Source organism: Physella acuta, unplaced genomic scaffold (assembly GCF_028476545.2).
Source record: "Physella acuta isolate Inbredline_101_S28 unplaced genomic scaffold, ASM2847654v3 ptg000582l, whole genome shotgun sequence".
In the NCBI taxonomy this organism is placed as follows: Eukaryota; Metazoa; Mollusca; class Gastropoda; family Physidae; genus Physella; species Physella acuta.
The window spans coordinates 621,310-647,848 of NW_026732101.1; the positions used below are offsets into that span (position 1 = coordinate 621,310).

The 26,539-nt window shown below is 43.3% G+C and overlaps 2 protein-coding genes across 4 annotated transcripts in view; both read right to left on the reverse strand.

The window, feature by feature from the left end:
* LOC131947086 (zinc finger HIT domain-containing protein 1) overlaps positions 1-26,539 on the reverse strand; it is a 112,434-nt gene that overhangs the window by 24,488 nt on the left and 61,407 nt on the right. The window lies entirely within an intron of this gene.
* LOC131947082 (uncharacterized) overlaps positions 1,486-26,539 on the reverse strand; it is a 43,625-nt gene continuing 18,571 nt past the window's right edge. For both annotated transcript variants that reach the window (XM_059308163.1, XM_059308164.1), the window contains exons 3-5: positions 24,908-26,532; positions 3,582-3,744; positions 1,486-2,785 (exon numbers count right to left, since the gene is read on the reverse strand). In XM_059308163.1, coding sequence (XP_059164146.1) covers positions 2,433-2,785; positions 3,582-3,744; positions 24,908-25,819 — 1,428 coding nt within the window. In that variant the 5' untranslated portion in view covers positions 25,820-26,532 and the 3' untranslated portion in view covers positions 1,486-2,432. The remainder of the gene's footprint in view (positions 2,786-3,581; positions 3,745-24,907; positions 26,533-26,539) is intronic.

Here is a 26,539-nt window from a genome sequence, read left to right on the forward strand (position 1 = left end):
TAGTTATTTGCTGATTAAAATGTATAAATTAATTTTGGAGGAATTTTAAACATGTTTTTTATTCACTGTACAAGTATAAATATATTTATGCTGCTTCAAATCTAATGGTAGGTTTTAAATCCATGTTTTAAGCCTTCCAACCCAATCATTTCTAGTTATGCAAAATGAAGTTTTTTAAAAATTAATTTGTTGAGTAAAAAATGTAATGTTCCCTCATTTATATCACATTTAAAAAATGATTCTTCAGAGAAAATAAAAACAACATATATTCCCACCAGATATCTGTACTCATAAAAATGTCTGTCAGTCATATTCTTTTCAAGAATTTTTGCAATGTAGCTTAGATCTTCACATAAAAATGAATGCTTAAAAACAAATTGTAGAAATATAAAATGTCAAGCCAGGTGTAAGCCTTCAGTAGCTTGCTCAATTGATTGGTGGGTTTTAAGTGTGATTTTTGGAAAAATAGGAGGATTTTCCAATTGAAAATGTTAATCTCCATGCAAAAAAATTGAAGATTTGTTCATGGCTTGAGTCACATTTGTTAAGATTCAATGCTCATTAAAAACAAGATTCCATGTGTCATCATCTGTCTTAAAATAAAATCTCTTCAAGTTAAACAGTCTCATTTTCTACACAATTTATAAGCATTCATTGTTACATCATTTTAAGTTTTTTTAAACTTATCTACACACAATTTATAACCATTCATAGTTACATCATTTTAAGTTTTTTTAAACTGATCTACACACAATTTATAAGCATTCATAGTTACATCATTTTAAGTTTTTTTAAACTGATCTACACACAATTTATAACCATTCATGGTTACGTCATTTTAAGTTTTTAAAATTGATCTATACATAATAGTATTGGTTTAATTATTATTCATCTGACTAATGTTGGCCTTTTGCTGTAAAAGTCTATTATAAAATGTGTCTATAGATAGAAATGTTTAAAAAGCTCAGTGGAAGTCATGTGACTTTGTTTTTGTTGACATTTACTGGTAGCTGGACACACAATTTAAAAGCTGCACTTAAAAACAGTATGTTTTTCTCTGCAAGGAATTTTGGTGGAATCTAGAAGCAGGTTTTCTAAAAGTAAAGTTTTCTATGTATGGGGTCGTCCATAAATGATGTCACACTCATAGGGGGGAGGGGGGGGGTCCGTAATTTTGTGACGGTTTGTGACAAGGGGAAGGGGGGGTTATATGGTGTGACGTCACACTTTTGCATTATAAAAAAGCAATGTTAGAAAACGAATTTTAGACATTTTGCGCTTTAGAAAACTGTTTTAATAAACAATAGGAATTGATTAAAATACTCTATTTTGATAGAGTTCAGACAAGATTTTGGAAAAATATCGATGTTTTAAGAAAAATTCAACTGCAATTTTGAGGGGGGGGGGGGTTGTAGGCTGAGGTGTGATGTCATTTTAGGGGGGGGGGGGTCTGGCTTTTAGTGACGCTGTGTGATGGAGGGGAGGTAAAAATCGTCATAAAAGAGTGATGTAGTTTATGGATGACCCCTATTTAAAACACTTGAGACATTTATGTCATGAATTATCTGCATTCAAAACTTAACAAAAATAAACATGTAGTTAGCATTTTTCACAGGGTCCAAAATTTGATAAGGGTTGCTTGACAAAATAATGAATACCACCTCACATTTTTATGAGTAAGACATTTGGTTCAAAATTTTTATGATCTTAAAAACAAAAAAAAAACACTGGCGTTTCAATGCAAAATATGTACCTCATAAATATATCTCAACATAAGCATTTTTGTTCCATTATCTTTTACAAAAACTTCTAGTCCAAAATTTAAAAAACAATCAGTACAGAAGGGCATCACTAAAACAAATTTAAAAAAAATTGCATTGAAAAAATAACTGACAATAGATTTCTGGGCTGACCACCCCAGTAAACCAAGAGGAAATTTTATCACAAAATTGAAGAGTTCAAAGTTGGAGCAGACCAATTGATGGAAGATGTAACACAAATTTGGTTCAACATAGCACAGATCATTAATTACACGTCATTAGAGTAATGACAAAAAATCACAGATAATTTAGTACAAACTGCTCAGGACTGAAAGAAAACATGTCAAACAAGTGTGTACAGGGGAACTACTTGTAGCTATCTATGTACATGTTTATATATATATATATATTGTGTTATCCTATGACTGGTTAATTATAAATCCACTGGTAATCTACAAAATAGATAACATCTACAGAACAAATCTTGTACTACTGTAAACCATAGTCAATGCTTTCGGCAAGAACAGTGGTAGCACATGGCCTAATGAGCAGCTTTCTATGGCCAGATTGGGCACAAGTACTCCAGTTTTTTGTTGTTGGTCAGACCATTCTTTGATTTTTGTACTCAAGTAAACAAGCCCTGCCCTGGCTACATGAACCCAGCTGCACAAGCTATGTTAATCCTGTAGCCAGGTGTGGGAACGGGTTCAAGGTCACTGGTAGCAAAAGTAACGAGATGACCATCTGGCAGAGAATCTGAAGTAGAAAAGTGGATAAGTGTGTACGTGCACCAGTGTGCGTGGTGCGGGCACCCATGTGCGTAGTGCACGCTCCTGAGGTTGCGTTGGTGAGATTGTAGGAAGTGTCAGGGCTACTGGTCAGCTGCAGGGGGTGACAGTTTTTGAGCAGGGGGCAGTGAGCGGGGTGAGCGCAGTAGGACTCACTGAGGTCAGCCTCACTCAGCAAATGGCACAGTCTATAGCAGCCTTGGTTGTTTGATGCACCTGGAAGCTTCATTTGGTGGTCTGAAACAGAGACAGTAGTTGCTTCTTTTAGGGCATTGGCTTGATCAGATGCAAGGGCTATAGAATGTGGTATAGAAGGTGTGGAGAGACAAGGAAGTTGGATGTATTGGGAGGGGGGGGAGACATAAAAGCTGGAGGTAACGGGAGGGGGAGAGACATGAAAGGTAATGGGAGGGGAGGGGGAGACATGAAAGCTGAAGGTAATGGAGTTAATTTTTTATTTACCATTGCTAAAACTTTTAATTTATATTTAATAAAATACCTTTAACTTACCTTTGCTAATACCTTTAACCAGTGGCGTAGCGAGGTCGGGTGTCACCCGGTGCGGCACTTAATGGTGTCACACCCCAGAGGTGTAGCAAACTTTCAAACTTTCGATTTGCACCCCCCTCAAGTTTTTCTCTATATTTTTTTTTTGCCTTGGTGTCACCCCCCCCCCCCCTAAATGGTGTCACCCGGTGCAGTCCGCACTCCCCTCGCTACGCCTCTGCCTTTAACTTACCTTTGCCAATACCTTTGACTAACCTTTGCTAATACCTTTGACTTACCTATGCTAATACCTTTGACTTACCTATGCTAATACCTTTGACTTACCTTTGCTAATACCTTTGACTTACCTATGCTAATACCTTTGACTTACCTTTGCTAATACCTTTGAGTTACCTTTGCTAATACCTTTGACTTACCTTTGCTAATACCTTTGACTTACCTTTGCTAATACCTTTGACTTACCTTTGCTAATACCTTTAACTTACCTTTGCTAATAGAGTTACTTTTGCTAATACCTTTGACTTACCTTTGCATATAAAACTGGGGTCTCCTGCGTGTGTCTGTACACTTGGCCTAAAAAATGGGCACATCTCCTCCACACTGGCGCACATCTCAAAACATGGCGGCACCTGCTGATCCTGGTGGTAGAACTTGAGGTGTCTGGAGCACAGCCAGTGTTTGTAGGCGTCCTAGAGACACAGACACAAAGGTTTAGTTTTCTAGACGGTGGCGTCCTACAGACACAAAGGTTTAGTTTTCTAGATGGTGGCGTCCTACAGACACAAAGGTTTAGTTTTCTAGATGGTGGCGTCCTACAGACACAAAGGTTTAGTTTTCTAGGCGGTGGCGTCCTACAGACACAAAGATTTAGTTTTCTAGACGGTGGCGTCCTAGAGACACAGACACAAAGGTTTAGTTTTCTAGACGGAGGCGTCCTACAGACACAAAGGTTTAGTTTTCTAGACGGAGGCGTCCTACAGACACAAAGGTTTAGTTTTCTAGACGGTGGCGTCCTACAGACACAAAGGTTTAGTTTTCTAGACGGAGGCGTCCTACAGACACAAAGGTTTAGTTTTCTAGACGTAGGCGTCCTACAGACACAAAGGTTTAGTTTTCTAGACGGTGGCGTCCTACAGACACAAAGGTTTAGTTTTCTAGACGTAGGCGTCCTACAGACACAAAGGTTTAGTTTTCTAGACGGTGGCGTCCTACAGACACAAAGGTTTAGTTTTCTAGACGTAGGCGTCCTACAGACACAAAGGTTTAGTTTTCTAGACGGTGGCGTCCTACAGACACAAAGGTTTAGTTTTCTAGACGTAGGCGTCCTACAGACACAAAGGTTTAGTTTTCTAGACGTAGGCGTCCTAGAGACACAAAGGTTTAGTTTTCTAGACGGTGGCGTCCTAAATGGGGGCAATTGAACCGGGGGAGGGAGAAGACACAGTCCTCTCCTCCCCTCCCCCCCCCCCCCCCCAAAGAGATTTGTGAAACTGTATGAAACTTCTTGGCTGGCCATTGATAGGACCAAACAGATCTGACAATTCTACACGGACCAACAACAAGTCTGCTACTGTAAACTGTTGGCGCGTGTTATAAGAATAAAACTTGCCCAGAGAGTGCTAGCCGCAGATCTTTACACTGCCCGGAGAGTGCTCTAGCCGCAGATCTTTACACTGCCCGGCGAGCGCTCTAGCCGCAGATCTTTACACTGCCCGGAGAGCGATTTTACACTGCTCGGCCATTCTTATAATTCGATCAAGACACGATAGTAATATGAGCTCAATGATAACACGATATAAGGTCAATAAGAACACGACAATAAGAACACGACAATAAGAACACGACAATAAGAACACGACAATAAGAACACGGCAATAAGAACACGACAATAAGAACACGACAATAAGAACACGACAATAAGAACACGACAATAAGAACACGACAATAACAACACGACAATAAGAACACGACAATAAGAACACGACAATAAGAACACGACAATAAGAACACGACAATAACAACACGACAATAAGAACACGACAATAAGAACACGACAATAAGAACACGACAATAAGAACACGACAATAAGAACACGGCAATAAGAACACGACAATAAGAACACGACAATAAGAACACGACAATAAGAACACGACAATAAGAACACGACAATAAGAACACGACAATAAGAACACGACAATAAGAACACGACAATAAGAACACGACAATAAGAACACGGCAATAAGAACACGACAATAAGAACACGACAATAACAACACGACAATAACAACACGACAATAAGAACACGATATTAGCTCAATGAGAACACTCACTTCTTATCGCCCACCCCCTCACCCGGGACCAGATGGGGGGGGGGGTGGAGTGTGTGTGCTCAAGCCGTGGCGGGTGAGTACACGCGAACGCACGCACGTGAGATTACGTGGCCCGCTGTAGCAGACCGCGCCACGGAGATGGAAGGGTGTAAGTTCGAGACTGTGGCCAGAGACTGTGGCCAGAGACTGTGGCCAGAGACTGAAGCCAGAGACTGTGGCCAGAGACTGTGGTCTGAGACTGTGGCCAGCGACTGTGGCCAGAGACTGTGGCCAGAGACTGTGGTCTGAGACTGTGGCCAGAGACTGTGGCCAGAGACTGTGGCCAGAGACTGTGGCCAGAGACTGTGGCCAGAGACTGTGGCCAGAGACTGTGGTCTGAGACTGTGGCCAGAGACTGTGGCCAGCGACTGTGGCCAGAGACTGTGGCCAGAGACTGTGGTCTGAGACTGTGGCCAGAGACTGTGGCCAGAGACTGTGGCCAGAGACTGTGGCCAGAGACTGTGGCCAGAGACTGTGGCCAGAGACTGTGGCCAGAGACTGTGGCCAGAGACTGTGGCCAGAGACTGTGGCCAGAGACTGTGGTCTGAGACTGTGGCCAGAGACTGTGGCCAGAGACTGTGGCCAGAGACTGTGGTCTGAGACTGTGGCCAGAGACTGTGGCCAGAGACTGTGGCCAGAGACTGTGGCCAGAAAATGTGGCCAAAGACTGTGGCCAGAGACTGTGGTCCCCAACCAACTACAGACCACCGAAACTTTTATTTTTCAAATACTGTAATTTTCTAGTCATTATGTTGAAGCTTGCTTACATTTGTTAACCGCCTGTGTATTTTAAAACTTAACCACAACACATTTGAAATACATAAGGCTAATGAATATATATATATATATATATATATATATATATATATATATATATATATATATATATGCTATATATATATATATATATATATATGCTATATATATATATATATATATATAGCATATATATATATATATATATATATAGCATATATATATATATATATATATATATATATATATATATATATATATATATATGCACACAAATCGGCCTATACAGTTTGATTGGATATACCTGTCACATGCCATTATTCTCGATTCGAAACAACGCGCTGTAAATCAAGACACAGACAACAGATAATTCCACATCGCACAGAGAATCGTTCAGCTTCTTCCACATCGAACAGAGAATCGTTCATTCGACTCACGTGAGGAACATCTTCTGTCTACGTCGATTGGGTTTCACACCTAGATGTTACATTCATATTTCACTTAAATCTCCCCCCCCCCCCCACCTATTAATATTTCACTCAAATCCCCCCCCTCCCAAGAATTCCTCAGAACGCAACAAAATTATTTACTTGACACCTCTGCAAACATTGAAAACACGACAGGCAGTATTTAGTACATGTATTATGTAACATCTGTACCAGGATGGAGAGATGTGAAGAGTTGCTTTTTAAATTCCAGAAAAACAAGGATTAAAAAAATGGAACACGCAACCAATCGATAGCATCGGCCCTGATTGGGTGATCAACACGGATGTGACCTAGTTCCAACCACGTGCGTGTGTTTGTGCATACACCTGACCCACTTTACTTAATGCTACGCTGCACCTAATTTTGTCTAATTTCTTGTTAATTTGCCGATGATTAATGTAATTAAATCTCGGCAAGTGTACTGTTGGCGTTTTAGGGTGACCAGTTTTTCGTTCACAAGGCTATTAGGAAATAGGGAGGCACTTACACACTACACATCTGGCCAGTTACACACTACACATCTGGCCACTTACACACTACACATCTGGCCACTTACACATCACACATCTGGCCACTTACACATCACACATCTGGCCACTTACACATCACACATCTGGCCACTTAAACACTGCACATCTGGCCAGTTACACACTACACATCTGGCCAGTTACACATCACACATCTGGCCACTTACACATCACACATCTGGCCAGTTACACATCACACATCTGGCCAGTTACACATCTTTCCACTTACACATCACACATCTGGCCAGTTACACACTACACATCTGGCCACTTACACATCACACATCTGGCCAGTTACACATCACACATCTGGCCAGTTACACACTACACATCTGGCCACTTACACACTACACTCTAGTTGTAGAGGTAGTGTTTGTGTGTAGTTGTAGAGGCAGTGTTTTGGGTAGTTGTAGAGGTAGTGGTTGTGGGTAGTGGGTAGTTGTAGAGGTAGTGGTTGAGGGTAGTTGTAGAGGTAGTGTATGCGTGTATTTGTGGAGATAGTGGTTGTGTGTAGTTGTAGAGGTAGTGGTTGTGTGTAGTTGGTAGTTGTAGAGGTAGTGGTTGTGGGTAGTTGTGGATGTAGTGTATGTGTGTACGCATATAGTTAAGTATTTAAATTGCTACAGAGGATGCAAAAAACCAAACACGTTACAAAAAAGATAACAAGATAGAAGATAACAAGATAAAATATAATAAAATAGAAGATAATAAGATAGAAGATAACAAGATAGAAGATAACAAGGTATACAGAAGATAACAAGATAAAATATAATAAAATAGAAGATAATAAGATAGAAGATAACAAGATAGAAGATAACAAGGTATACAGAAGATAACAAGATAAAATATAATAAAATAGAAGATAATAAGATAGAAGATAACAAGATAGAAGGTAACAAGACAGGAGAAAACAAGATAGAATACGATGGTAAGAAGATAAAGAGATGGACAGAGAGAGAAGTACACACGGTGGATGAAATAATCGATTTTTTTACAAGTGAGGTCAAAATCGATTCTGGGATTTAGCTTCTCTCGATGATAGCATCATTGACACAACTTCCTCGAAGGTTTGTTTATCATTAATACAGCTTTCTTAATGTCATTAATACAGCTTTCTTAATGTCATTAATACAGCTTTCTTAATGTCATTAATACAGCTTTCTTAATGTCATTAATACAGCTTTCTTAATGTCATTAATACAGCTTTCTTAGTCATTAATACAGCTTTCTTAAAGTAAAAAATACAGCTTTCTTAAAATCATTAATACAGCTTTTTAACTAGGATGTAGGTTTGTGTGGATGTAGGTCTGTGTGGATGTGTGTGGATGTGTGTAGATGTTGTTCTGTGTGGATGTGTGTGGATGTGGGTTTATAAGGATGTGGGTCTGTGTGATTTTGGGTGGATGTGGGTCTGTGTGGATGTGTGTGGATGTGGGTCTGTGTGGATGTGGGTCTGTGTGGGTGTGTGTGGGTCTGTGTGGATGTGGGTCTGTGTGGATGTGGGTCTGTGTGGATATGTGTGTGGATGTGGGTCTGTGTGGATATGTGTGGATGTGGGTCTGTGTGGATGTGGGTCTGTGTGGATGTGTGTGGATGTGGATCTGTGTGGATGTGGGTCTGTGTGGATGTGGGTCTGTGTGGATGTGGGTCTGTGTGGATGTGGGTCTGTGTGGATGTATGTCTGTGTGGATGTGGGTCTGTGTGGATGTGGGCCTGTGTTGATGTTTGTCTGTGTGGATGTGTGTGGATGTGGGTCTGTGTGGATGTGTGTGGATGTGGGTCTGTGTGGATGTGGGTCTGTGTGGATGTGGGTCTGTGTGGATGTGTGTGGATGTGGGTCTGTGTGGATGTGTGTGGATGTGGGTCTGTGTGGATGTGGGTCTGTGTGGATGTGGGTCTGTGTGGATGTGGGTCTGTGTGGATGTGGGTCTGTGTGGATGTGTGTGGATGTGGGTCTGTGTGGATGTGGGTCTGTGTGGATGTGGGTCTGTGTTGATGTTGGTCTGTGTGGATGTGTGTGGATGTGGGTCTGTGTGGATGTGTGTGGATGTGGGTCTGTGTGGATGTGGGTCTGTGTGGATGTGTGTGGATGTGGGTCTGTGTGGATGTGGGTCTGTGTGGATGTGTGTGGATGTGGGTCTGTGTTGATGTGGGTCTGTGTGGATGTGGGTCTGTGTGGATGTGGGTCTGTGTGGATGTGGGTCTGTGTTGATGTGGGTCTGTGTGAATGTGTGTGGATGTGGGTCTGTGTGGATGTGGGTCTGTGTTGATGTGGGTCTGTGTGAATGTGGGTCTGTGTGGATGTGTGTGGATGTGGGTCTGTGTGGATGTGGGTCTGTGTGGATTTGGGTCTGTGTGGATGTGGGTCTGTGTGGATGTGTGTGGATGTGGGTCTGTGTGGATGTGGGTCTGTGTGGATTTGGGTCAGTGTGGATGTGGGTCTGTGTGGATGTGTGTGGATGTGGGTCTGTGTGGATGTGGGTCTGTGTGGATGTGGGTCTGTGTGGATGTGGGTCTGTTTTGATGTTTGTGAATGTGGGTCTGTGTGGATGTGGGTCTGTGTGGATGTGGGTCTGTGTGGATGTGTGTGGATGTGGGTCTGTGTGGATGTGGGTCTGTGTGGATGTGGGTCTGTGTGGATGTGGGTCTGTGTGGATGTGGGTCTGTGTGGATGTGGGTCTGTGTGGATGTGGGACTTTGTGGATGTGTGTGAATGTGGGTCTGTGTGGATGTGGGTCTGTGCGGATGTGGGTCTGTGTGGATGTGGGTCTGTGTGGATGTGTGTGAATGTGGGTATGTGTGGATGTGGGTCTGTGTGGATGTGGGTCTGTGTGGATGTGGGTCTGTGTGGATGTGTGTGAATGTGGGTCTGTGTGGATGTGTGTGGATGCGGGTCTGTGTTGATGTGGGTCTGTGTGGATGTGGGTCTGTGTGGATGTGTGTGAATGTGGGTCTGTGTGGATGTGTGTGGATGTGGGTCTGTGTGGATGTGGGTCTGTGTGGATGTGGGTGTGTGGATGTGGGTCTGTGTGGATGTGGGTCTGCGTGGATGTGGGTCTGTGTGGATGTGGGTCTGTGTGGATGTGTGTGAATGTGGGTCTGTGTGGATGTGGGTCTGTGTGGATGTGGGTCTGTGTGGATGTGGGTCTTTTTTGGATGTAGAACGAACTCTACGAAATTAAAGGACACTGATAATCAGACCAAGAAAAATATAATCAATAACATTCTGAGCGATGGAAATTACCGTATTTTAAGAGATACAAAGATACTTTTGAAAATTGTGAATTGTATTTGTCAATGGTTGTTGAGACTGGTTGGTGTGGTTGGTTGGTTGTTCTTACAGGTTGTTGTAACGGGTTGAGTTGGTTGTTTAGTGTGGCTGGTTGTTGTGATCCCTCTGCAACACCTCCCCCACCAGCACCCCCCCCCCACCAGCACACCTCCCACACCAGCACACCTCCCCCACCAACACACCCCCCCCCCACCAGCACACCTCCCCCACCAGCACACCTCCCCCACCAACACACCTTTCCCACCAGCACACCTCCCCCACACCATCCTCCCACACTGCTGAGAACACACACATCTACATGTCTGGCACAAGGCCTTCAGTAAATAAGCTCGCCCCGCCACCCCACCGCCCCGGCCACGGGAGAAGTCCTGGCCAGTTGCGATCGATCGGAGAAACGTAATCGTGGATGAAGGCATTAGAAAGGGATGGGGCGGGCGGGCGGTAGATTAGGCCGCGGCGTGGGGGGAGTGGGGGGGGCGATACCAAACATTCAATACACGGCCGTGAGTGCGGGGTGGGGGGAGTGGGGGGGGGGGGCGATACCAAACATTCAATACACGGCCGTGAGTGCGGTGTGGGGGGGGGGGGGGGGGCGATACCAAACATTCAATACACGGCCGTGAGTGCGGGGTGGGGGGAGTGGGGGGGGGGGCGATACCAAACATTCAATACACGGCCGTGAGTGCGGTGTGGGGGGGGGGGGGCGATACCAAACATTCAATACACGGCCGTGAGTGCGGGGTGGGGGGAGTGGGGGGGGGGCGATACCAAACATTCAATACACGGCCGTGAGTGCGGTGTGGGGGGGGGGGGGGGGCGATACCAAACATTCAATACACGGCCGTGAGTGCGGGGTGGGGGGAGTGGGGGGGGGGGGGCGATACCAAACATTCAATACACGGCCGTGAGTGCGGTGTGGGGGGGGGGGGGGGGGCGATACCGAACATTCAATACACGGCCGTGAGTGCGGTGTGGGGGGGGGGCGATACCAAACATTCAATACACGGCCGTGAGTGCGGTGTGGGAGCGGTGTGCGGAAATAAACCTGTACACACACAAGTGTGAAAGAAGGGCGGGGGGGGGGAGATATTTGAGTTTAACTAGAGCAGTCCTATTAGAAAGCTTTTGAAGTTTAGTAGGTAATTATGTTTAGTGGGGGGGGGCAGGTAATTATGTTTAGTGTGTGTGTGGGGGGGGGAGCAGGTAATTATGTTTAGTGGGGGGGGGGGGGGGGAGAGGGCATTTTATAAATGTGTCATAACAAATAAACGTGAACTTGCTGAAGTAAAGCAACGATAATCATTGGTCGACTTGAGTCATGTGAGTAGTTCTGGCATCGATATTGGAGGATCGTTTTGGTCCACGGTCTTCACTAACTTGTGTTTGGTCTGTCTGGTCCACAACATACGAACAAACTTTGACACAACATACGAACAAAATTTGACACAACATACGAACAAACTTTGACACAACATACGAACAAACTTTGACACAACATACGAACAAACTTTGACACAACATACGAACAAACTTTGACACAACATACGAACAAACTTTGACACAACATACGAACAAACTTTGACACAACATATGAACAAACTTTGACACAACATACGAACAAACTTTGACACAACATACGAACAAACTTTGACACAACACACGAACAAACTTTGATTCAACATACGAACAAACTTTGACACAACACACGAAGAAACTTTGACACAATATACGAACAAACTTTGACACAACATACGAACAAACTTTTGACATTGAACAAATTTTGACCCAACATACGAACAAACTTTGACCCAACATACGAACAAACTTTGACACAACACACGAACAAACTTTGGCATACGAAAATGTGTGTATGTCTTACATGAAATCCTCCAGGGCAGATAACTCCGATCTCCTGTTAACCAATGGACGCAGGAGGACATGGGTTGCCATTTGTTTCTAAATAACAGACAGGTCTCAAGTAGGCAGACGACCGTTAGATATTTAAATGACGTCAAAAAACACTGGCTAACAATTTGAATCACCGTGTGACGTCACTTGCGACAGATTTCGTTACCGTAAGCTTAAAGTATCGATTCCGTTGCTACAACAATCGTGTTAGACTACACATTTTAGACATTCGTAAAAATGTTTTGACCAAATTGGAAAAAAAAATCAGTCAAGGTCATTTGACTGTAAGTGACTAGAGGCCAGAGGTTTTTTCGGACTTTCGAGGTTATCTGCAGCAGATACATTTTCTTTACCCCTTAAGGTTAAATATCTTTATATCTCTTTACCTAATACCCCTTATAGTTAAATATCTTCACCAAATACCCTTAAAGTTAAATATCTTTATGAAAGCCCCCTTAAAGTTAAATATCTTTATTAAATACCCGTATCTAATATATAAAGCTCAATTCTGTATGTAACATGTAATAAGTATGCTTGCCGTTGACATACTTATATGGATTTAAGTGTTAGACTATTACCGTGCTCATAGTCTAAATTTATGAGTTAAAAAATTACTATTGAAAGTGTTGGGAAATAATTTTCATTTTTCAAACTCATAGTAATAATTGTCGGCGTGTTCATTAAACACAATTTAAAAAAAATAACAAAAATTCTAATTATGTCTGAAAATTATTTATATTTAGTCCTTTAGCACTTACTTCCCTTTGATAAATTAGGAAAACACAATTACTTCCCTTTATAAAACATTGCATTAGTGGAAAAGAATTTACTTTTTATTACTTTGCTTTGGTGTTGGGAAAAAAATAATTACATAATTAGCGGGGATTGATCAAGTGCAAATGTTGTAGGTATTTTACGAATAAGCTTGGAGTATTATAATTGTTCATTTGGTTTGGTTTGGCACCTACGTTCGTTTAAGTGAGTGCAAAAGACTATGAATAAGTTGGGGTACTATAGTCGATTATTAAGCTGAAACAGGCGATTCTGCCCCGGGCTAGACTGTGAGCACTTTGCGTTTATGTTCGCGTAAGTGTTTTCTTTGTGTTTAGGTTGGGTTTGCGTTAGTGGTTGCGTTTTGATTTGGTTCGTTTTTGTTCTTTCTTTTTTCGTTTTCGTTTGTGTTTTTTCTTTGGGTTTGTTTTTGTATTTGTGTTTGTGGTTGGTTTTGCGTTTGGATTTGGTTTGTTTTCGTTTGCTTTTTCGTTTGTGTTTTTTTCTTTGGGTTTGTGTTTGTGGTTGGTTTTGCGTTTGGATTTGGTTTGTTTTCGTTTGCTTTTTCGTTTGTTTTTTCTTTTTGTTTGTATTGGTGTTTATGATTGTGGTTGGGTTTGTTGTTAGGTTTTTGTTTTCGTTTGTATTTGTAATTGTGTTAGCGTTATGTTTGCGTTTTGTTGTTTTGGTTGGTTGTGGTTTGGGTGGGCAATGCCGGGTTTATGATGATTACTAAACACACAGGTAATGGTCTTTAACAGAAAGGTTTTTCACAGAAGCCAGAGCAGGGCCTGGCCGGGACGGCTAGTACATTTTAAAGTTAAATATCTTTACCAAAGCCCCTAAAAGTTAAATATCTTTATCAACGCCTCCTTAAGGTTAAAGATCTTTAGCAAATACCCTGATAGTTAAATATCTTTACCAAAGCGCCTTAAAGTTAAATATCTGTCAGAAAATATTGTCTGTAAGTAAATATTGTCTGTAAGTAAATGCTGTCTGTAGGTAAATGTTGTCAGTAAATGTTGTCTGTAAGTAAATGTTGTCAGTAAATGTTATCTGTAAGTAAATGTCAGTAAATGTTGTCTGTAAGTAAATGTTGTCAGTAAATGTTGTCTGTAAGTAAATGTCAGTAAATGTTGTCTGTAAGTAAATGTTGTCAGTAAATGTTGTCTGTAAGTAAATGTTGTCTGTAAGTAAATGTTGTCTGTAAGTAAATGTTGTCAGTAAATGTTGTCTGTAAGTAAATGTCAGTAAATGTTGTCAGTAAATGTTGTCTGTAAGTAAATGTTGTCAGTAAATGTTGTCTGTAAGTAAATGTTGTCAGTAAATGTTGTCTGTAAGTAAATGTCAGTAAATGTTGTCAGTAAATGTGTTGTAAAATAGGCTCAGAACGCGCAGCCCAAGGTTAAAAAAAAATCAACAGGCATTTTGAGAGTGTCCCAAAGTGCCAGTTGAAATAAATTGCCTGAATAAAGCATTAATGACACTAGACCCACTAGACTCACTAGACTCACTAGACTCACTAGACCCACTAGACCCACTAGACTCACTAGACTCACTAGACTCACTAGACTCACTAGTCTCACTAGACTCACTGGACTCACTAGACTCACTAGACTCACTAGACTCACTAGACTCACTAGACTCACTAGACTCACTAGACTCACTAGACTCGCTAGACTCGCTAGACACTAGACTCACTAGACTCACTAGACTCACTAGACTCGCTAGACTCGCTAGACCCGCTAGACTCACTAGACTCACTAGACCCTCTTACACGCCGGGACTAAAATTCTGCTGAGCCTCCCTTTAGGCTGGGTAAGTGGACCCTAGTCGACCTTCACCTTTACGAATTTCTAAGGGCATCTTAGTGCATAGATGTAGCACAAGACAGATGTAGCACAAGACAGATGTAGCATAGATGTAGCACAAGACAGATGTAGCATAGATGTAGCACAAGACAGATGTAGCACAAGACAGATGTAGCATAGATGTAGCACAAGACAGATGTAGCACAAGACATATGTAGCATAGATGTAGCACAAGACAGATGTAGCATAGATGTAGCACAAGACAGATGTAGCACAAGACAGATGTAGCATAGATGTAGCACAAGACAGATGTAGCACAAGACATATGTAGCATAGATGTAGCACAAGACAGATGTAGCATAGATGTAGCACAAGACAGATGTAGCACAAGACAGATGTAGCATAGATGTAGCACAAGACAGATGTAGCACAAGACAGATGTAGCACAAGACAGATGTAGCACAAGACAGATGTAGCACAAGACAGATGTTGCATAGATGTAGCACAAGACAGATGTAGCACAAGACAGATGTAGCACAAGACAGATGTAGCATAGATGTAGCACAAGACAGATGTAGCACAAGACAGATGTAGCATAAGACAGATGTAGCATAGATGTAGCACAAGACAGATGTAGCATAGATGTAGCACAAGACAGATGTAGCACAAGACAGATGTAGCACAAGACAGATGTAGCACAAGACAGATGTAGCATAGATGTAGCACAAGACAGATGTAGCACAAGACAGATGTAGCATAAGACAGATGTAGCATAGATGTAGCACAAGACAGATGTAGCATAGATGTAGCACAAGACAGATGTAGCACAAGACAGATGTAGCACAAGACAGATGTAGCATAGATGTAGCACAAGACAGATGTAGCACAAGACAGATGTAGCATAGATGTCGTACAGGACAGATGTAGCACAAGACAGATGTAGCACAAGACAGATGTAGCACAAGACAGATGTAGCACAAGACAGATGTAGCACAAGACAGATGTAGCACATGCCAGATGTAGCACAAGACAGATGTAGCACAAGACAGATGTAGCACAAGACAGATGTAGCACAAGACAGATGTAGCACAAGACAGATGTAGCATAGATGTAGCACAAGACAGATGTAGCACAAGACAGATGTAGCACAAGACAGATGTAGCACAAGACAGATGTAGCATATATGTAGCACAATACAGATGTAGCATAGATGTAGCACAAGACAGATGTAGCACAAGACAGATGTAGCACAAGACAGATGTAGCACAAGACAGATGTAGCATAGATGTAGCACAAGACAGATGTAGCACAAGACAGATGTAGCACAAGACAGATGTAGCACAAGACAGATGTAGCACAAGACAGATGTAGCACAAGACAGATGTAGCACAAGACTAATGTAGCACAAGACAGATGTAGCATAGATGTAGCACAAGACAGATGTAGCACAAGACAGATGTAGCACAAGACAGATGTAGCACAAGACAGATGTAGCACAAGACAGATGTAGCACTAGAGCTACAGCACAAAGTTGAGATCGAACGATCGTGTATGAGTGAGTGGACAGGTCAGGTGAGGCATGGATCTGTCTAGCCTGCGACAGTCGCCCCCCCCCCCCCCCACCTACAGTACCGATCGATCCAGGAGTTACTCTGGTCTGGTGGTTTTATTAAGCCGCCCCTTCCCGCCCCGCTCCAGTTCAAAAGTTTAAGCTACGATACCAAGTGATGGAGGGCTGTGGCTTTCTTATTCATCCCCAACCCAACGAGTCAAATTTAAAATGACCCCAACCCCAACCCAACGAGTCAAATTTAAAATGACCCCATCCCCAACCCAACGAGTCAAATTTAAAATGACCTTCACGCACATGATACAGTAACCATAGCGATATCGCGCAGTCTGTGTGCTGAAGGAGAACGTCCCACACCTGACTCACCAACCCACCTGACCCAACTACACACCTGACTCACCAACCCACCTGACTCACCAACCCACCTGCCCCACCAACACACCTGACCCACCTAACACATCGACTAGGCGCCAAATTAAAAGCACGCACCATAAAGACGTTCACGTGATACCGGCACATGACCAAAACCAATTAACTTGTTAATGAAAGAGAAACTTTTAGACCCAGCTACAGCCGTGTCAAAACTGCACCCGCTACTGATGTAGTGATGGACAGTCCACCAGCTACTGATGTAGTGATGGACAGTCCACCAGCTACTGATGCAGTGATGGACAGTCCACCAGCTACTGATGTAGTGATGGACAGTCCACCAGCTGCTGATGTAGTGATGGACAGTCCTGATTTGTTTTAATCTGAACATTTTTTCCCTATTTCGGAATGTTGTGTTAATACCATAAATACTTTAAAAGGTAATGCATTAACTTGCATTATTAAAAAACAGTTTTTAATTCCTGGAAGCTTTTAAAGAAGTGGGTGCATTATTTTTCTGTGAACCATTTGGTTGGGATCACAGTGGCCATACATTTCTTTCTCTGAGGACCTAGGCGGGTTCCAACTGATTGATGGGAGGCTTGGCTTCACCATCCGATAAAATCTGGCCACATGATTGCACGGTTGCCAGGAAAGATAATGATCGCCACATCAGAGTTTACAAACAGGAGGCCGCGAGGAACGCAGAGAAATGGCCTCTAAACATGGAACTTCCGGCTGAACTTTGCTATTATGACATCACATCCGCTCTTGGCGTTTTAAAAAAAATGGGAGGTGGCTCGAAGCAGACGGCAAGGGATCAAAAATCTATTTTACCCCGCCAAGTTGACTGTGCCGTATGTTTTTTAAATTTATTATTTTTAGAATTTTTCAAAACCCAAATTATACATGGCGAGTGCACACGTCTAGTGCAAGCAGCCGACTCTAGCTAAAGGTTCTTCCGTATGTTTAGGGCTCTTGTGGTCAACACAAACAGGGATGTACTTCCTGTAGCGATCTTTTGTGTCTGCCGGCATGCTGCTAGTGTCAATGTTAAGGGTAGGGTCAGGGTTAAAGGTCAGGGATAGGGGACACGCCCCCATCCTCTGGGACACGCCCCCATCCTCCGGGACACGCCCCCATCCTCTGGGACACGCCCCCATCCTCTGGGACACGCCCCCATCCTCTGGGACACGCCCCGGTTCCATCATGTCCAACCCCCGGGCGGTTGACAATTCTGGCTCCAGACCACGTACAGACGGTCACACACAATTCACAGCACTTTGTTATTAGAAAATATTTTCAGTTTCTTATATCAAACACCTGCAGTATCCATATATCAGTTTCTTATATCAAACACCTGCAGTATCCATATATCACCTTAGTCCCCATAGCAGACATCACTATCAACAAGGTCAGCGCCAAACCATGTCAAGGTCGATCAGTATTTGATCAATTAGGTCATCTTAAAATCGATTCGTACATAAAAGGCTGTAGCATATCTAAGCCTCGGTGTAATTAGGCCATAGTTAATCGCACTCACGATAATTAAATCATGATCCATTTTATCATTAAGGGTCAAGGACATTTGAAAGTAAGATAACTGGTCAATTTCGGCCAACTGTTGACCTCTTGTCTGACATTTGTTAGGAATGTCTGTCTTGTGTGGGGTAGTTAGGAATGTCTGTGTGGTGTTGTGTGGGGTAGTTAGGAATGTCTGTGTGGTGTTGTGTGGGGTAGTTAGGAATGTCTGTGTGGTGTTGTGTGGGGTAGTTAGGAATGTCTGTCTTGTGTGGGGTAGTTAGGAATGTCTGTGTGGTGTTGTGTGGGGTAGTTAGGAATGTCTGTGTGGTGTTGTGTGGGGTAGTTAGGAATGTCTGTCTTGTGTGGGGTAGTTAGGAATGTCTGTATTGTGTGGGGTAGTTAGGAATGTCTGTGTTGTGTGGGGTAGTTAGGAATGTCTGTCTTGTGTGGGGTAGTTAGGAATGTCTGTGTGGTGTTGTGTGGGGTAGTTAGGAATGTCTGTCTTGTGTGGGGTAGTTAGGAATGTCTGTGTGGTGTTGTGTGGGGTAGTTAGGAATGTCTGTGTGGTGTTGTGTGGGGTAGTTAGGAATGTCTGTCTTGTGTGGGGTAGTTAGGAATGTCTGTGTGGTGTTGTGTGGGGTAGTTAGGAATGTCTGTGTGGTGTTGTGTGGGGTAGTTAGGAATGTCTGTCTTGTGTGGGGTAGTTAGGAATGTCTGTATTGTGTGGGGTAGTTAGGAATGTCTGTGTTGTGTGGGGTAGTTAGGAATGTCTGTCTTGTGTGGGGTAGTTAGGAATGTCTGTGTGGTGTTGTGTGGGGTAGTTAGGAATGTCTGTATTGTGTGGGGTAGTTAGGAATGTCTGTGTGGTGTTGTGTGGGGTAGTTAGGAATGTCTGTCTTGTGTGGGGTAGTTAGGAATGTCTGTGTGGTGTTGTGTGGGGTAGTTAGGAATGTCTGTGTGGTGTTGTGTGGGGTAGTTAGGAATGTCTGTGTGGTGTTGTGTGGGGTAGTTAGGAATGTCTGTCTTGTGTGGGGTAGTTAGGAATGTCTGTGTGGTGTTGTGTGGGGTAGTTAGGAATGTCTGTGTGGTGTTGTGTGGGGTAGTTAGGAATGTCTGTCTTGTGTGGGGTAGTTAGGAATGTCTGTATTGTGTGGGGTAGTTAGGAATGTCTGTCTTGTGTGGGGTAGTTAGGAATGTCTGTGTGGTGTTGTGTGGGGTAGTTAGGAATGTCTGTGTGGTGTTGTGTGGGGTAGTTAGGAATGTCTGTCTTGTGTGGGGTAGTTAGGAATGTCTGTGTGGTGTTGTGTGGGGTAGTTAGGAATGTCTGTCTTGTGTGGGGTAGTTAGGAATGTCTGTGTGGTGTTGTGTGGGGTAGTTAGGAATGTCTGTGTGGTGTTGTGTGGGGTAGTTAGGAATGTCTGTGTGGTGTTGTGTGGGGTAGTTAGGAATGTCTGTATTGTGTGGGGTAGTTAGGAATGTCTGTGTGGTGTTGTGTGGGGTAGTTAGGAATGTCTGTGTGGTGTTGTGTGGGGTAGTTAGGAATGTCTGTGTGGTGTTGTGTGGGGTAGTTAGGAATGTCTGTCTTGTGTGGGGTAGTTAGGAATGTCTGTATTGTGTGGGGTAGTTAGGAATGTCTGTATTGTGTGGGGTAGTTAGGAATGTCTGTGTGGTGTTGTGTGGGATAGTTAGGAATGTCTGTCTTGTGTGGGGTAGTTAGGAATGTCTGTATTGTGTGGGGTAGTTAGGAATGTCTGTGTGGTGTTGTGTGGGGTAGTTAGGAATGTCTGTATTGTGTGGGGTAGTTAGGAATGTCTGTGTGGTGTTGTGTGGGGTAGTTAGGAATGTCTGTATTGTGTGGGGTAGTTAGGAATGTCTGTATTGTGTGGGGTAGTTAGGAATGTCTGTGTGGTGTTGTGTGGGGTAGTTAGGAATGTCTGTCTTGTGTGGGGTAGTTAGGAATGTCTGTATTGTGTGGGGTAGTTAGGAATGTCTGTGTGGTGTTGTGTGGGGTAGTTAGGAATGTCTGTATTGTGTGGGGTAGTTAGGAATGTCTGTATTGTGTGGGGTAGTTAGGAATGTCTGTGTGGTGTGGGGTAGTTAGGAATGTCTGTATTGTGTGGGGTAGTTAGGAATGTCTGTGTGGTGTTGTGTGGGGTAGTTAGGAATGTCTGTATTGTGTGGGGTAGTTAGGAATGTCTGTATTGTGTGGGGTAGTTAGGAATGTCTGTGTGGTGTTGTGTGGGGTAGTTAGGAATGTCTGTCTTGTGTGGGGTAGTTAGGAATGTCTGTATTGTGTGGGGTAGTTAGGAATGTCTGTGTGGTGTTGTGTGGGGTAGTTAGGAATGTCTGTATTGTGTGGGGTAGTTAGGAATGTCTGTATTGTGTGGGGTAGTTAGGAATGTCTGTGTGGTGTTGTGTGGGGTAGTTAGGAATGTCTGTCTTGTGTGGGGTAGTTAGGAATGTCTGTATGGTCAATTCTTTGTATGCCATTCGAGGTCATCAATTTACGACGTCCACACGGGGGGGGGGGGGGGGGATATGTCCGTAATTGTAGACGTCCACATGTTGAATTTAACAACAAAATACTTACATTTGAAATACTGCAGATAAAATGTGTGAATGAAATCGGCAGTTCTCGTGTTGTCAAAAAAAAACACCTGCTCAACGAGTGAATAAACGTATCAGATGTAATTGTATACCGCTCGCCTAAGAAAAAAGCGGGAGGGGGGGGGGGGGGCTTGACCGCGCAATTTTGTAATTTTATAAAACATTTCACGGTATTTCAAGTTCATCTTTTAAACATTTCAAAGAGTTTAAAAAACAATTAGATCTAGACCTAGGCTGTGATAGATGGTGCAACCAAATCATAGCAGGCCTAGATTTTTGCGTCAAAGCTTACGACGATGTAGATCTAGCTATTTCTTCAAGTAATTAAAACTCAAAATAACCATGCTTTAAATAAAGGCTCATGTAGAATGGGGTTCGTTATGGAAATACATATAGCGAGAAGTGTCCGTAAGGTTCCGTTAAAGTAATATGACCAGTTTCTTCCAGGCATCTCTTCGGGGGTGAAAGTCTACCCCCCCCCCCCGAACGAAATGGAATTTATATAGAAAATTTATATAGAAAATATATACTTTTAACAGCGTCCGCGCCCCCCCCCCCCCAAAGTTTTAGACCCCCTCCCCCCCTCCCGGAGAAAAAAGTTTGGAAGAAACACTGAATATGACGTCATGTTGATTAGCCGAATTTCACCCCATTAATAGCTAGACAGCCACAGACGACATCAAACAGTTCGGTCTACAGCCCCACTAACCCACCCTCTTAAATTAAATTTAAAAAATTATGACTGCCTGCAACTGATTACCTTCAGGAAAAATGGTGTGTAAAATCGATAGGTACACAGTATCCTTGCGGGATCTCTCTTTCCTTACAGAACAATTTTAGACAGTCTTAGCACATTCACACGGTAGGTTTACACGCCGAAGTTAAAGGACATCTTAGAAAAAATGTTATTTCTAAAATTAAATTCCCAGACTTTTTACTTTCTCGTATATACGAAGTATAGAGAAAGTCTTGTAATCGTGCAAAAAAAAAAAAAAAAAAAAAAAATAGAGATTTTTGCACATCTCGCGTTTTACACCTCCCTGAGTAGAATTGTTTTTTTTGTTTTTTTTGCAATCTTGTCCGTATGTCTGTGTATATATATATATATATATATATATATATATATATATATATATATATATATATATATATATATATATATATATATATATATATGTGTGTGTGTGTGTGTGTGTGTGTGTAAACACGATAACTTGAGTACCGTTACAGCTAGGTTAAAGAAATTTCATATCTAAGTATTATATCAAATTTATAGATCCGTATCAACGTTTCCGCGATTTCCGGAAGCGATTTACCGGAAGTGGAACTTTTTCTACTATCAATTTTTCAAAAACCTATAACTTGAGTACTATCTCAGTACTATCTCAGGTAGATGAATGAAATTTGACATATAAGTAAAAGATCTAACTCTCTGCCTCCTGTCAAATTTTGAGTAACTTCCGTTGACCGGATGTAGTAATTTAGGCTGTTTCCGATTTCTCAAAAAACGCATGTGAATTTTAAAATAAAGTACTAATAATATATACACATTTTATTTGGCGTTCACTTGGCTTGCAATTCTTTTTTCTACGAGATTCTATTTTATTTTTAAAAGTTTAAGTACTAAAAATGGATTAAAAATCATGTCTATATCCCGAGGTGCCATCCCCCGTAGTGTTATATAAGAATATTAGAGAAAGTGTAGGAAAGATCACTCCCGGTTTATTGGACTTTGCACGAATGCTGACCGCCCCTTATGTTGGTTTAGTGTTAGTCTAGTGTAGCAGTGATGGTTTGAAGATCACTCAAGCGAATCGTCTACCTGCAGTCAGGTGCGAGACGCCAGACGAGGTGGACGACAACACACGGGTGGTTACCTCTGTCACATTTCGACGCTACGGGGAGGGGATTGAATGTCAGACGTCTGTCACACACAGACACACAGTGTGTGTTTGTGGTGGGGGGGGGGTGGGGGGATTGTGTCAGATGAAATGTGTGTAATATTACAAACTAGATATTAACAAAAAATTGTTTTTACAATTTTATAATAGACTAGACCACCCATTATCCTTTGGATAACTGTGGGTTTAAGAGTCAATCATAATTTGTAAATGGCGTCACGCTTGTTTGACGATTTTTATCTTCCCCTCTCCTCCTCCTCACTGTCACTCCTCATGACAAAAAGCCAGACCCCCCCACATCTAACATACGTCATGCCTAAACATGTTCCTGTCTTATAAAAACACCGATTCCGGATGAGCATAAGTCTGGCCACACTATCCCTTCATTGCTGAAGTCTCAGAAACAGGTGAATTTTACTTCACCTGCCCGTGTCCCGCCATGTACGAAACGCAACTTTACCATACAACCTATACCACTGCTGAAAAACAAAGATTTATTTGAAACACCTAAGGTCTAAAATAGTTAAGTAGAAAAACTCACTTATTTATTGCTTTTATACTTGTTTTTGTTTTTAACAAATTAAATTTTGTTTGGCTTAGATACTCCGACATCTTAAATCTAGTTTATCGGTCGAGCTAGATAAATTTGTGTTTTTTAATTAGGAGATCTACAGTTTAAACATTGGTTGTTTGTTTGTATAATTAAAACTGTGTTTCTACAGTTGAGTATATATAAATTTAATTACAATCTTTAAATAAATTTGTGTATAACATAGTTTGAAAAAACAACCAAATTATTCTCAACAACAATACGTATTTTACAGTTCTATAAAATATTGCAGATGCTCTGATCAAGTGGAACCTACAAACGAAAAAAAAAAATATATATAAACTTGTCAAAAAGCGTCGCGAGTGTATTTTGCCAGACAACTGTATGACTTGAAGTGGGACAGCTGTCATATGGTCCATGGGGTGTGTGTGTGGGGGGGATGGGTTTACTCCCCCCTGCCCCCAGGTAAACTCCGTGTTTCAGTGAACGCTGTGACCAGGCATGCACGTGTAACTCACCCAACAGATTGAAGGTAAACCAAGCAGGTACCAGCCCACATGTCACCCGATACTCTACAAGCCAAATCGTTTACACTTTCGGATGCTATCAGCTCAAGTGGCAGGCGCAAGCTGTGACGTAGCCTCAGCGCATCCCCGGACATGACGTCAGCCTCCAATATGGCGGAGGCCGAAACTTAGTGTACAGAACAGAAATAGTTTTCGAGTTGTACATAAATGACGTCACTCGATAAACTGTAATCTATGGGATGGTATACATATTGCGTAAAACAAAAGAGAGCAATAGTGGTTCATGGTTTTGGTATTTTGTGTTGAAGGTGGTCTATACAACAACCTTATATCATTTATTCGGGGTCGGACGTGTGTTATATCACTTGAATATCAAGGTGGTCCTTAAAAACCACCGAGTTTATTTTTCCAGTTTCTAAGTCCCATTTGGTTCAGTTTGGTGTAATGATCAACCAAGAAGAGCATGCTAGTATGTTTAACACATCAGATGTTACAACCAAAATATAATAAACAAAATCAGCTGCAAATACAGACATTGCTGCTTCATGTGCGCGTAAAATATACACTACCTCACTAGCCCACACTTACCACAATTCCCAGGCTTACCTCACCACCCCAGGCTTACCCAGGCTTACCTCACCACCCCAGGCTTACCTCACCACCCCAGGCTTACCCAGGCTTACCTCACCACCCTAGGCTTACCTCACCACCCCAGGCTTACCTCACCAGCCCACGCTTACCTCACCACCCCAGGCTTACCTCACCAGCCCACGCTTACCTCACCACCCAGGCTTACCTCACCACCCCAGGCTTACCTCACCACCCCAGGCTTACCCAGGCTTTACCTCACCACCTAGGCTTACCTCACCACCCTAGGCTTACCTTACAGTGAGTACAGTTCCACTTGACCGAGTACCTGGTCTTGCAGTCATATCGTCGAATTAAATCCTCAAACCCTTTATAGTTCAAGGCAACGTCCTCGTCCGTGGCCTTGACCGTGCTCAAGGCCTGGACACAGCCGGTAAAGTTGCTGGGGGTGGGGGAGACCAGGACGCCGAGCGTGTACACCGTGCAGAAGCCGAGGTGAGTACTGTTGAGCTGCGCCTTCATCTTCGTCTCGTCCTCCGTCTCGTTCAACAGTCCGCACACCTTCCGGATCGTGTCGTCTGACAGGAGCAGACATTGGTTTCTGTTGGCGGGAAAACTGCTGGGCGCCGGCTCGTTGGGGCACGTGTTCTCGGTGGACGAGTTGTGGGCGCAGGTCAGGCTGGCGTTGCATGGGAAGGAAGATGGCGTCAGCTGCATTGTCAGGGGGGCGGGGTCAGTCACCACATCGGGGGCTGAACTCTGACCTTTGGTGGGGGGTACAGGGGACGACTGGAGCTCACTCCCCTTGTTCCGGGTCTGCGAAGGGTCATAGGGCTTGGCCACGCCCACGCTGGGGTCAACGACCAGCAGCGTGTCGTCCATCTTGGGAGATTTGGCGGGAGTTTTGGCGTGGAGCTTTGTCCGGAAGTGGGGGAGGCTGTTCATGAAGTGATTTCTTCCGGCGCCCCGGGGGTGAGCCCCTGCGGCGCGGGACGTACTCCCGTGTGGGCCCGGGTGGGCCATTTTACCGTTGATGTAGAGCGACGACTCCGAGGGATACTTGGTGGCCCGCACCGGAAGTATACCATCCGCCAACAGGAGGGAGCCGACCATGAGGAGAGAGAAAACAGGGGGGACCACTCGCCTCAGCACAGCTACGCTAATTGGAGATCTCGCGCGCGCATGTTGACCGCACCCGTCGAGCATAGTTCAAAAGCCTAGCCGTAAGATCTCGTGGAGCTATGAGCTCGGGGTGTGTGGTCCCAGACATAGGTGGCTTCAACCATCGGCGAGACCCACGGGCAAAGGAACAAATCCTGGGCAGGGTGGGGTGGACAGCTGCTGGGTCGATGATCAGCGGGTTGGAAAAAACAAGGTTCTCCCTAGAGGAATGGTAGATCCTAGAGGTTTGGTTAAGGCTTTGGGTCAGTTATCTCGTCAGCAGTTTTACAGCATGACCGCGATGCTTCCGGGTCAGCTTGTTAAGATGGGGTTCAGCCAAAGTTCAGGGGTCAAATGGAACAAACATCTGCAGGCACACCGGACACGTTGAGGGAGCAGACGATCTTCGCCAGGAAGAAAATCTTGAAGGGCTGTTGATGCGCGACAGGGGCCTCGTCATCAGACCGCCCTGACTGGGTAGATTCTTAGTTGGGGTAAAAGTGTTGCCCCAATTGTGGATAGATTCTTAGTTGGGGTAAAAGTGTTACCCCAATTGTTGGTAGATTCTTAGTTGGGGTAAAAGTGTTACCCCAATTGTTGGTAGATTCTTAGTTGGGGTAAAAGTGTTACCCCAATTGTTGGTAGATTCTTAGTTGGGGTAAAAGTGTCAGGCTGGTGTCAGGTCAAGGACACACAGCCATTGCTTTACCAGTGACGTAACGCTCTGGGCAGGTGAGTGGCTCACACGGATGTCACACCTGTAGC